Genomic DNA, 13,495 nt, shown 5'->3' with positions numbered 1-13,495 from the left:
AGCACTGAGAACACATCATCACTGATGGAGTGTTCCTGCCAAAAAGGCAAAACATTGATCCAATTACAAGGAAATGTCAGAAAACCCAATTTGAGGGACAGTCTACAAAATAAATGACCTGGACTCATCAAAAATGTCAACATTATTTGGTAAAGGCTGAGGAACAGTTGTACATTTCAAGAGACCAAAGCGGAAAGAAAACAATGCAATGAATATTGTTCTGGATCACAGAAAATGCTATCAAGGACATTACTGAAAATGTGAGAAAACTTGAATTAGACCTATAAACTAAATGTTATTGTACCAACATTCAACCTCCCAACTACAGTTGTATGAGTTAATGTCCTTGATCGTAGGAAATACACATTGAAGTTTTGGGGGTAAATGGGTGTGATGAGTAGCATGTACTCTCAGAAAGTTCAGGGGGAAAAAATAAGGATATTAACAATTAATAAAGCTCGGTGAAGGTTATACAAGAGTTCTTTATACCATTCTTGCAACCTTTCTGTATCTTGGAAATTCTAAATAATTAATTTTAAAATGCAACTAACATTGTCTACATTTTCCGATTTTTTCAGAATAAAACAAGCTCACTGTAAAAAAAATTAACTACATACTTAAAGTTGTAAAGTAGCAATTTCAAAACCCTTGTAATTCCATGACTTGCCAAATACCTGGTGTCCTTCCTTCAAAGTGATTTCACACATTTGTATTTCTTTTTAATAGGATAATGATTATACAAAAGGAAGGTATAATATCACACAATCTCCATGCAAAAAAAATAACTAATTTTTCTGACTGAAATGTGTATTTCTGTGTTGAGCACCCATTTGACCTGATAATAGAAAAGAACTTAGTTACTTTCCAAGAAACTCAGAAGCAACGAGGACATTGAGTTAAATTCAGTTCAGGGGTATAACCACCCTCCATTTTTCTCCCCGTGGGAGTCTAAATTCAGGTGATCTTATCTATTTCCAGGCTGTGATGGGGTAGAGGAGTATGAATTGGAGGAATTCTATTTATATTCAGGGTACTAATGTTTGTCATGTGATTGGAAATAGTTTTCAACTTGTGTTTACAGTTTTCCCTGCACAATTTTTGAAACTAAATCTTACGAGTGGAGAAAATAATGTAAACACACACACACACAAACCCAACCCAGTGGCATTTAAACTAACATTTCAATTAGTTGTAATTAATGACCAATTGACCTCCTAACAGAAATAGTTTATTTTTTTGGAATCTTGTGTCATAGGATTTTTCATCACTAGCAAAGCCTTTGTCCCCTGGATGAACTGGTCTTTATATATCAGAGAATCTTTCGGAATGTTGCTAGTCTAGCAACCCAAATATCTAATCAATGCTATCGCCCCTCAAAAAGTATAGGGTCTCCTTGATTAATAAGTTTTGAAAAATTAAATATAAACAGAGTGACTTTTTAAAATTTTAGACAATACCAAGGGTCACAAAATAAATTGATCTCCCTCTCTACCATTAATTCCTACCTCTCCTCACCCCAGCTATATTATACAAATCAGGGATTGACAAAGGAGAGCCCATCCATGGTTTGTTTCTTAAAGTTTATTGGAGCCAAATCTAGATCTCCGTGGGTCTTGATATTTTTGTAAATAAAGTTTTATTTGAACACAATCATTCCAATTCCTTTTACGTAGTATCTATGACTACTTCCGCAATGTAATGGCAGAGCTGAGTAGCTGCAACTGGGACTGTATGGCCCAAGACATTTTATCATCCGGCCCCTAAAACATGATAGCATGCTATTTTACCTAGTCCTCTGTTTAACAATAGACATACATTCAATATACAGATATGTTACTTTCTTCATAGTATTGGAATAGCATTCCATTCCATTATTTGTTTAAACAAATTCTGTAATTTGTTCAACCAGTCTTTTAGGTTGTTTTCTGGTCTTTCCTACTGTAAAAGATTTGTTGACACAGTTTTTACAAGTGAAGTTACTGAGTGAGGTAATGCGCTTATTTTAATAAATATTGTCTAATTGTCAAATGTAACACTTCTTGGTATGACGTTCACCAAAGTGACACTTCTCTTGCTCTCCCTTCTGTTTAGTTAATGCTGGGCAGAAAAATATAGCCCAAGATTATAAATGAGACAATAAATATAATAAGGTAGGTCTCACAGAGTATAATCTCTGTGCAAAAAAAAAAAAAAGTGACTTCAAAATAAAGTTCACATTTACAGAGATGAAAAAGAAGAGAATGATGAAATTATGCCACATGGTTTTTTAAAGGAGTTAAGGAAAATGGAAAACTTTATTCTGTGATTATTTTACAGGAAAAAGTCATTACGTTCTGCCAGAATTCATTCATATATTAAGTTAAATAATGGTTTCAAATATGGGTAAATATGTCTTTAGTTGTAAAATTTCAGAGACAGGCTGTGATTTTTCCTGGTAAAAGTCCAGTCCAGTAAGAAGTTCTACATCGCGGACCCGAGCAATGTGGGCTTGCCATCTTTCTTCAATCCAAACAGATTCTGGTTTACCTTCCTGTAAAATGAAACAAAAGACTTGTTTTTCACAGGACATTATTTTTCATTAACAGAAAGATCTTTTATTATTTACAAGTTTTCCTTTTTCCTGGGGTTTTTATTGCCTTATGTCTTAAGATAGCCAAATGTTGTTGTTCCTTAAAATAAGAGGAAAACAAAAGTACAAAGTGCACTAGAACAAATACAGACCACCACAAAGTCATAGAGTTTAGCTATTTTTTTTTAAAGATTTATTTATTTATTTATGCGACAGAGATAGAGACAGCCAGCGAGAGAGGGAACACAAGCAGGGGGAGTGGGAGAGGAAGAAGCAGGCTCATAGCGGAGGAGCCTGATGTGGGGCTCGATCCCAGAATGCCGGGATCACGTCCTGAGCCGAAGGCAGACGCTTAACCGCTGTGCCACCCAGGCGCCCCTGAAGTTTAGCTATTTTAATATTCACTTCAGATAGAAAAGAAATAAGACCTTACAGATGAAGTTAAATCCCCAACGTCCTTCTACTCAGCATTCATCATTATCACGAGTTCATGTGAATCCAGCCTGTGTTTTTAAACTTCTGCTGCCCATCAATGTACAATATATGTTACTGACTTATGAGTTTTCAAATTTGTAAGTGATATTGTAAGTGGTCTTCTATAATTACTTTCTCAGTCAGTATGTTTGCAATCTATCCATAGCGATATACCTAGAGCTAGTTAAATCATGTGTTTTTAGCTGTGATTTATGGTGGAAGGTTTTTTTTTTTATTGCCACATTGATAGTGCTTTTGGCCTTATAAATATACTGTAATGAACAATTTGGCACATGTCTCCTGTATTCAAGAATACGAGTTTCTAAGGTCTATAAACGAACTTGTTGGATCATAGAGTCCATGCTACTTTAATTTTACCAGATATTAGACCTTGCACTCCTCAAGGTGCTCCTATCAATTTACATTGCATTGGCAGTGGAGGATAATACCTCTTTCCCCACATCCTTGCCAAATCACAAAACACAAGAACAGTGTTCCATCTCTGCTTGATTTTATTACCCCAAGTATCATCATAGCTCAGCATCTTTTCAGACATTTCTTGGCCATCTGACTTTTAATAGGTTTTGTGCTATGTAAAAGTTAATTCGATTATTTAGAGCCATGGGTTTCTACATAATTTCTTATTTTTCATATAGCAATTTTCTGATATTCATACGGTACTGTTAATTTTCATTTCAATTTTTTTAAAGTAAGAAAATATAAAAGTTTGTTGAATTAGAAGAGTGTGTTCTAGTAACTGTCATTTGATTTATGATGTTACTATATGCTGGCTAACTGAACTTTAAAAAAAAACTGTCATTTGACTTCAGTGTGGTAGTTTACCTGTTTTTTAAATACACAGGCTTAAAATAGGGAGCTATTATTTGAGCTAGAGGAAGTGTGAGAGGAAACTACTTCTAGTCTCTAAGCCCCTAAGTACTTCTAACCTCCTAAGTGCTAATGATGTACATTAATTTTTAGAATAAACAGCAGTGTATTAATTTGAGCTCATATATCCAATGGGAATCTAATGAATTCATTCTTTTTTCTGGCCTTTACTGGTCTTCCATTTCAGCAGCATTTCATGTTTCGTACCACGTTTTTCATAAAGTTCTCTCCGACTTGATTTCGAGTGCTCTGCTCTCTCATGGCTTCTTTGGTGTCTTGCCAACTAAATGTTTACTCAACACCTGACTAGGTCTACCCTCTTTTAAAATTGCAATTCAATGAATGGAAAGCACAACACATAACTCTCTCTAGGCAGGGGTACTACTGACTACCAGCCAGTCCACCTGCACCAACCAATCAGAACAGAAGCCAGCCATGGACAACCCTCACTGTACCAGGGCATCCCATCAGAAGAGCAGCCTTACGTACATACAGTTCTTATGAGCTCTATTTAAATACAATTGACCCTTGAACAACACCGGCTTGAACTGTGAGGATCCATGTGTATGCAGATTTGTTTCAATAAATACAGTACAGAACTGCAATGGTCTTTTCCTTATGATTTCCTTAATAACATTTTCTTTTCTCTAGCTTACTTTATGGTAATAATACAGTATATGATACATAGAAAATATGTTGTAATCAGCTGTCTATGGTATCGTAAGGCTTTCAGTCGACAGTAGGCTATTAGGAATTAGGTTTTGAGGGAGTGAAAAGTTATGGATTTTCAAATGTGTGGTGGGCAGCACCCCCAACCCCCATATTGTTTAAGAGTCAACTGTGTATGTGTTAGAAGTATTATATACCCCTAAAATATAACTCACTTTGCTAGGTTTTGAGGCAATATCAGTTTCAGTATTTTTCCCCTAACTACTTCCTTATTTCCTCCCCTTAACCACATACGGTGTGGTTATTGCTGTTACCACACTCATGAAATCGCTTTGTCAAGGATCACCGAACTGACTGGAGTTTTTTGTTTGTTTTTTGTTTTGTTTTTTCTTTTTTGTTTTTGTTTTAGATCTTTCATTTAGTCGATCACCCCAAACTTCTAAAATTCCCTCTTTTTTCTAACTGCTTCCTTATTCACTGACACTTTGTTTCCTCTATCGATTCTAGTATTTTCCATCCTAGAAATATAGACATTTCCCTCAGTTTGATCTTTGGATCTCTTCTTTCCACCTTCCTCCCTTTGGCAACTTTATTTCACTCCCATAATTTAGTACCAAATCTGTCTCTACAGTTCTGATTTCTCTTCCAAGTTCCATACCTGTATTTTCCAGTATCTTCTGAACAAGCACAATAATGATTGCCACTTGGACTCATGACAACATTCTCTTTTATCTGACAGGAATTTAACAACACAAAGTTGAGGGGAAAAAAAGAAAAAGGAAAAGAAGGGCGGAAAATATGGAAAGAACAGAGAAGGAAGAAAATAAATAAGGCTGTATGAAGCTAGTTCCCTAGACCAGGTGTGAGGTGGAATTGTGAATCTATCATTTCTACAACAGGTGTCAGTTTCTTCAGATCTCTTACACTGGGGGTACCTCCCTGCACTGAGTGATTTGAGTATTTAAAAGTGCTGTTTCCATACAATGTGCTCCTTAAAGCAAGCCAGCTATTTCACTGGGTGCCTTTTCTAATGCTAGGGGGAATATAGGCTGATTTAGACTTATTAAGGTATAGTTTGTATATATACAGTGCTTATTGGGTGATTTGATTAAAGAGGATTTTATTTGTGTAGAATCTCACTTTATGTTGACTGTAGAATGTGTAACTCCAAAATAAAATTTAATTTGAATGGTCACCATTTGCTTACTATGTGTTGAGAATTCTTAGGATTTTATGTGAAATAATTTAACGCTCAGCAATTTTATGAGGGAAGGTGAATTTTTGTATACAGTTGAGATTGAGATTCAGTTATTTCCTCAAAGAGGTGATATCAATAACTGAACATAGGATATCCAACTCCAAAATCCATGCATTTAAGATCTGTTCTATACCACTTCTCATGTATCTTCCTAGATATTCAACTAGTTTCTCAATTTGAAGACCACCAAGAGCAAATCCATCCTTCCCCAAACAGCTGATTGTCTCATGTATTTCATAGACAGTCATGCCTAAATTTTCAGTTACCTTCGACCCTTTCTCATCCTGCCTCTCCCCTCCCTCACGTCTAATGGACAGCACAATCTCTTATAATCATAGCTTGGTTTAAGTTTGCTTTATACTCACCATATTATTATGTGTCCTAATTATGTCATATCCTCATTACTATACTGCAAATTCCTTAAAATCTTAGATAATATCCAATTCAGTAGTGTTTATATCTTCTTCAGTGGAGATGATGCCCTATTAATTTTGAGATCATCTTTACTTTGGACGTTCAAGGCTTCATACCATTTGTACTTTACCTTGAAGCGTAGGTAGAATTTTTAGCAGATGGAAAAGAAGGGCATTCTAGTAAAGAAAAGCATGAGCAATGATATTGAGGTAGGGAAACTCAAAATGCATCAAGCAGTTTCAAGGACTTCAGAGGGCCCACAACTTGGGTTTGTAAGGTCAACGGGAGGTAAATTGTGAAGAGCCTTAAGTACAGGCTAGGAGGTTTTTGTTTGCTTGTTTTCATTTTTTATTCAAGGTGGATAAAGTTTTGGGATGAGAAAGTATGTCATAATGAAATCCTGAAGTTTAAGGTAGTTGGTAGCGGAGTACAGAGGTGAAGGGGAGGACAAGAGACAATGAAGCTACTGAGGATTCATTTTCAAAAGTTCTGATAGAAGGCAATAAGGGCCTGGACCAGGGATAGCCTACAGTTTCTTCTTGGCACACCCATTTTAATCAATCCATAGTAGCTACCTAGGACCTGCTATAAAGAACTATAATTCTGATTCAATGGTAACCAGCACCACAGTGTATTAGTCGCCACTGTCACCACTGGAAGAGTGAGTGAAGAATGATGGCTTACCCTTTTCTGGAAACTCTTGCCCACTCTAGGACTATGAGAGACCCACTGCCTAGCCTCTAACCTTTGCCCTCCATCTTTAGTCACTGAAAAATCATTCAAACATTCAAATTCAAATCCTATCTTCAAGACCCAGTTAGAATGTGACCTTCCCTACTAAGAAATATTTCTCCTTTGAAAACCTATAGCAATTTTATCTGTCCCTCTTTGTGCCACTTCTCTTTTCCCTCTTCTATTGTACTAGGCATCTAAGGGCTAGACTGTGAGCCCCTTTTGCTAGAATTCATGTCTAATTTTTTGGTGTATCTCCCATAATACATAGTATAGTGAAGGCAGGTATGGGTTGAACACCTGAAAGAACAGAGATGAATTCCAATCTGGCCTAGAATCTAAGCTTTAATTTCCAGTCCTTACTAGCCTACGGGATTTTCCATGTGAACAGCCATTTCTACAACGGACGTGCCTAAACTTAACTATCTTATCTACCTGCCAAAATAATTCTCATTCCTAACTTCCCTCTCTGTTTTTTCCCTAATTACCTACATTTAAAATCTCTGATTCATCTTTGAGTCTCCCTTTTTCTTTGGCTGTTGCATCCAATCAGTTACCAAATCTTTTCTCCATTGAAGGTTCTTCTCCATCCTCTCAATTTGTTCAAATTCTGCCCATTTTCAGGACCTAGCCCTACTCTCTCCTCATTTTATATAACCCTCCTTTATTGATTACGCCAACCCCATGTGTTTCAAATTGAAATACTAAATCCTTAAACATTTAGCAATTAATCCAACTTTGGATTTAGCAATTAAAGCAACTTTGTGACATCTTATTTTTTATTTTTAAAAAAATTTATATTATCAACAACCCATTTATGTGTCTATATTTCATTTATCCTTATTTATATCTCATTTATATGTCTCATTTACATGTCAAAATTATATATGAACTCCTTGAGGGCAGAGATAATGTATTCCTACTTGGTGCATTCTAAAAACTTTCACAGGACTCTGCACTTAATGGGTACTCAATGTATTTGTTGAATAATTAGTAAAACCCAATTATAAGAATACATATTTTTCCTATAAAAAATAAATGCAGGGGCGCCTGGGTGGCACAGCGGTTAAGCGTCTGCCTTCGGCTCAGGGCGTGATCCTGGCGTTATGGGATCGAGCCCCACATCGGGCTCCTCTGCTATGAGCCTGCTTCTTCCTCTCCCACTCCCCCTGCTTGTGTTCCCTCTCTCGCTGGCTGTCTCTATCTCTGTTGAATAAATAAATAAAATCTTTAAAAATAAATAAATAAATAAATGTAGGTCTAAGTAACTATTCACATACAATTTTCCTTGATCCATAGAGATGTTGAAGTAGACTACCACATGACGCTTTAAAAAAGTGTTACTTTAACTCATTGTGTGTAGGAAATTAATTTCAGACCTCGTATTTCAAGGTGATGGAGTTTTTATATTTACATATCCATTCAGAAAACACTGAGTGCCAACTTTGGCGCAGCACCTTCAAGTTTCTGTGCTAAGAATAAAAATATTAATAAGATACCACCCCTGACCCTTAGGAATGTGAATAAAACATATATGAATAAAATACATAAGATATGCATATGAACACATGTTCATGTGGGCATATACATATTTAAATTGACACCAATTACATAAAGATCAATAGTCTAAGGAAAAGTTTTAAAATGAGGTAATTTAGTACAACTCTACCCATGAAACAACTAAAAAAATATGTTGGAGTCAAAGCCACTTTTATGAAAGCCTGGAAGGGAGCTCTGACTAATCATTTTCTCAGGTCCCGAGGACTCTCCGGGAGCATACTCACTGGGCAGCTCTCCACGTTGGTAGGTCGGTGAGGGATAATAAAGGGCAGGACATCCAACCACCCAGGGCAGGCATCAGGGGTGTGGCTCTGATTTTTGCAACTGGTCAGCACCACAAAGTAGTGCGTTGGGATGGGAACACCAGTGTTCCCTATGTATCTAAAAACACAATTGAAAAGATTTCATGTTATACTTTTGCTTCTAAAGCATTATTAATGTCAATATACAGTTTTTAAATAAATGCTAAAGTAAAAATACAGTCAAAGAAAGTAAACGAATAGAAAGTACAAAATACTATCTCATATTTTTACACTTCCATGAGCCCAATCAGAACTTTATAGAAGTCCAAACTTGGCCATTATAACATTACAGGAAAATATGAGAATACAAAGAAAAGCAGACCGTGACACTATGCCTCTTGTGTTTCCTAGTTTTGTTAACCTTATATTTTATACTGACAATTTGCAATAGGCCAGGAACTGGAAACAGAGAAGCCCCAATTCCAAGTCTAGCTGAGCACTTCGGCTAGATGTCTAGGCAGGTGCTAATCCTCCATGTTGTATGACTTGGTAAGTTTCCTCAACTTTAACATGGAGGTGACCTCTACTACCAACTTCAGAGTGCACATGGGGATAAATCCATATAACCTATATGACAGTCCTTTAGTGTTAGACAATGAACATGAAAGTGCTTTTCAAACTTTTAAGTGCAAAATAAAGGTAGGCTATTATTACGAGCCCAGTAAAAGAAATACAACTGCTGTAAGTAGTTATATTACTGTGATTCTAGGATTTTGACATGAACTCAGATGGTTCATAGCCTGGATTTCCCACTTATTAGCTGTGGGACATAGACCAGATACTTAACCTCTCTGTACCTCAGTGTCTCCATCTCTAAATGGGAGCTAATAGAATCTAACGGTAGGAATGTTTTGTGGACTAAATGAAGTGTAAATGTTTAGAAAAGTACTTAGCATGCAGTAAAGTGCTATCCAAGTATTTGCCAGAATTATTAAACTGTGAAATATAGGATTAATAAGCACTAAAATAAGGACAAGACAAATGAAATGGAAAAAGGCCTCACACTGAGTTGTCATAAACGTTACTCTATCAGAAGGTATGGGTAGAAACTGCTGAATTACACAATCTAGGCTCAGACAGCACCATTGTTTACTTTGGCCCTTCATACACTTTGATGATAAAGAGAAATAATGAATAAAACTAAAACTCTCTATTCCTGGATGCCACATTCAAAGGTAATTCTTAGCAATGCAGTATGACCATATTTAGTACAAAGATATAAAGGTTAATAGGACTGGTTTTCTAGCGGAAGCCTCTATCCTCTCCTGGGAGTTATTTTACGAATCATCCACTATTGGACAGTATTGTTAATCATCACTACTTGATTTTTTTTAAATTAATTGCTGGACTGGCTCTGTATTTATTGATAGTACAGTGAGTCTCTTCTCTTTAACCTTTACAAAATCACACTTCCCTTGTGCCCATTGTTTAGAAATTTTCTAAATAAAAAGTTTGTTGAACTTTTCTGACAATTTCTTTGCCCATTAGTTTAAATTTTTGCCATATAAAATTTTTGCAATCTATTTAGACTAGTTGAAAATAGTCAACGATAACATCTCTACATAAATATATTGTGTAATATTTAGAATACTAAGCTTTTATTTAGAGTACCGAGGTTTCCCCTCATGATACCGTATTGCTAAATCAAAAAGTCCATTTGTTTTCAAATTACTTACCCTGTAATTTCATTTGGAGCATCAAAATGGCCATCGTAATTATAATCAAATACTGGCCCACTAACCACATTTACTCCATTTCTTTCCATGGCATGTTTTACCAGAAGAACACTGTGGAAGTAATCCCACATTTCTAAAAATAACAGAATAAGATGTTTAAAATATCTACCTTTATTGAACATGGAAATATTTTCTATTAGAGAGGTACATTTAAATAGCATCAAATTCTGCTTCAATAATTGTCAGTGGGGTTAGGTAAATTCTGCAAAATAGTCCATGTAACAAAAATAAATAAATAGTCACATTGATGGTACTTCCTGTTGCTGATGTAGTGGCAGTCTTGACATTACAGTAAAATATGTTTCCGAATTACTTCCTAGTACTCAGGTGCTTTGGGGACAGTGATATTCAATAAAGGTCAGAACATGCATACTGCTTAATTAATTACGGTCCTAGGGACAAACACCTTTCACTCACTTATGGTAAGTATCAGTAAAATTTCTTTTTGTGAATAGCCATTGAGAGCTAAATTACGATTAAAAAGAAATTACTGAACTTCTAGTCACAAGGCACCCAAAGTTGAAGTAGGTTGAAAACAAAACAAAACAAAACAAAACTATGTCAGAGATCCTTCCTATTTCTAAATTTAAAGCATTAGAACATAATGACTCAGTATCAGGGACAAATTGCAAAAAAAAAGTGTTCAGTTTATAAGTTCATAAAGTCACTTTGATTTTTTTTAATGTTTTTTTATTATGTTAGTCACCATACAGTACATCCCTGGTTTCTGATGTAAAGCACTTTGATCTTTTTAAATTAATAATCTAAATGTATACTTACGTTTAAATGCTTTATACATAGGGACCAAATTACTTGTGATTAAAGCATCATATTGACTATCAGAAGTTCTATTGTTTGCTGCAAAACAAATGGATTTGGTTAACTCTAGCCAGAAGAGAAAATATAACACACTATGTAATAAGCAAAATACTATTACATACTAGTGAAAATTTATTAGCAGTCAAAACACAGGGATACTAAGTAGTCTCCAGTAAAGGTTATCAATAATGCTGGCAGTTTAATGTATCTGATACCTATAGGTTGAATGGTGACCCTCAAAAAGATATATCCAAGTCCTAAACCCCCTGTACCTTTGGGTGTGATATATAGGAAAATTCGGTCTTTGCAGATATAATTGAAGTAAGGGTCTCAAATGAGATTATACTGGATTTAGAGTAGGCTGGTGTCTTTTTAAAGAGAGAGGATGTTCAGGAGAGGAGCAATTCAGGGGAGAAGTCACTGTGAAGACATAGGCAAAGACTGGAGTAATGTAGCCATAAATCAGGCGATGCCTGGAGGCCCCAGAAGCTGGAAGAGGTAAAGGATTCTCCCTTAGATTCTCTCCTTCAAAGGGAGCACGGCCCGGCCAACATCTTGATTTTGGACTTCTGGTCTCTACATCTGGGACAATACATTTCTATTGTTTTAAGCCAGCAGGTTTGTGGTGATCTGTTACAACAGCTCTAGGAGACAAGCCCTGGACCAGTATGAACGCACAGTTACTGAATGTGCACAAAGTAATAATGCGGCTATACATAACTCTTCCAAAATCAAATTTCCCTAAGTGAGTTTTAACTCGATGAAGACTGCTGACGGCACCACACCGCACATGATTGGTTTGGAGGACTCCTGCATGTGCTGTCTAGCACAGTGGGTGCTGGGCGTGTGTGCTCGAGAACCAGACTGCCGAGGTTGGAAGCCCAGCTCCACTGCCTACCAGCTGACCCGCTGGAGCAAAGTGCTCCGTCCTTCTGTGTTTCATTTGTCTCGTGACATCTACATCACGGAAATATCGTGAGGATTTAAAAAGGTGCAAACCTATAATTGTTTATTATAATGCTTTTTATATTTAAACTATACTTGGGCATGCTAATATTTAAATGAAAGGCCAATGGGTGGACACCAAAAAAGCAAGAAAAACAAGTTTTGGGGGTTTTTTTCCTTAAAATTTCACATGCTATTCACAGTCCTTAGAACCCTTAGAAGCTTTTTCTGCTTTTTAAATTAAGCCCTGAAATTTGGGATAGCAATCCATATATTATCACCTCCATTTCAGAGAAAAATAAGGTTAGCTTCTAATGGAATTTCTAACAAACAAAATAGTGGAGAGTTAGCAAAGAGTTTCATTTCATCCTTAAGATTTTTTGAGACAAGTTGTTTAGTTATTAATTTCATTTCCTTGTTGATGCAAATATATACCAACCAACGCCTTATGGGTCAACAGATGCGATTTTATACAATAAAAAATTATGAATAAAACGTTGCAACTACTTAAGTTTCATCCTAGGGTTTGCATAAGTTTGGGAACTCTGCAGATATTTTAATAAGATATATCAGTTTATGTATCTTAACTTTGTGTTACGGATTTAAACTGATATGCTACTTGTTTTTATTAAGCCTCTCCCCCCACTCTTAAGAATCCCTAAATTATAAATCTCTAAACTGACTTCTGAGGTCATGGCTTCCAGAAAAATGAAGCCAAATATCAGGAGCTGACACATTCCCAGAAGCTGAAATTGTTGAAAATCTCATGAGTGAGTTAATAAAAATGACATTTCCTGCTGAATAGGGAAGAGATTTGAGTTTAAGAAAAATAACCCTGGCTTTTGCATGTTCCCAAGAAAGATGCTTTCTAAAAAAAACCCTGAAAGCCAACAAACAAAAAATGTAAAGTTCATTCAGCTGCTTCATCCACGGTGTGAAATGGTTGAGCCTGACATGCTCCGTGAGCGGCAGGCCTGAACTCCAGCCTATTTCTCGCCACAGGCCCAGCGGCAGGCTCTGTGCAGGCCTTCGCTTGGCAGGCAGCCAGAAAAAATGTTTTTTTAGACGCTTTGTGTCCCTCTCCCAAGCATCTTCAGTTTTAAAATTCAACTTAAACCTGCTGAACTCT

General features: G+C 36.2%; 1 protein-coding gene across 3 annotated transcripts in view; it reads right to left on the bottom strand.

Moving 5' to 3' along the window:
- Positions 1-2,275: 2,275 nt before the first annotated feature.
- ENPP3 (ectonucleotide pyrophosphatase/phosphodiesterase 3) overlaps positions 2,276-13,495 on the bottom strand; it is a 71,500-nt gene continuing 60,280 nt past the window's right edge. For all 3 annotated transcript variants that reach the window (XM_087865497.1, XM_045805544.2, XM_087865496.1), the window contains exons 22-25: positions 11,383-11,460; positions 10,543-10,675; positions 8,789-8,945; positions 2,276-2,530 (exon numbers count right to left, since the gene is read on the bottom strand). In XM_087865497.1, coding sequence (XP_087721623.1) covers positions 2,360-2,530; positions 8,789-8,945; positions 10,543-10,675; positions 11,383-11,460 — 539 coding nt within the window. In that variant the 3' untranslated portion in view covers positions 2,276-2,359. The remainder of the gene's footprint in view (positions 2,531-8,788; positions 8,946-10,542; positions 10,676-11,382; positions 11,461-13,495) is intronic.

This window comes from Ursus americanus, chromosome 11, assembly GCF_024610735.1.
Source record: "Ursus americanus isolate L20-20 chromosome 11, mUrsAme1.1.p, whole genome shotgun sequence".
Classification (NCBI taxonomy): Eukaryota; Metazoa; Chordata; class Mammalia; order Carnivora; family Ursidae; genus Ursus; species Ursus americanus.
This window is presented reverse-complemented; position numbering and strand designations above follow the sequence as displayed.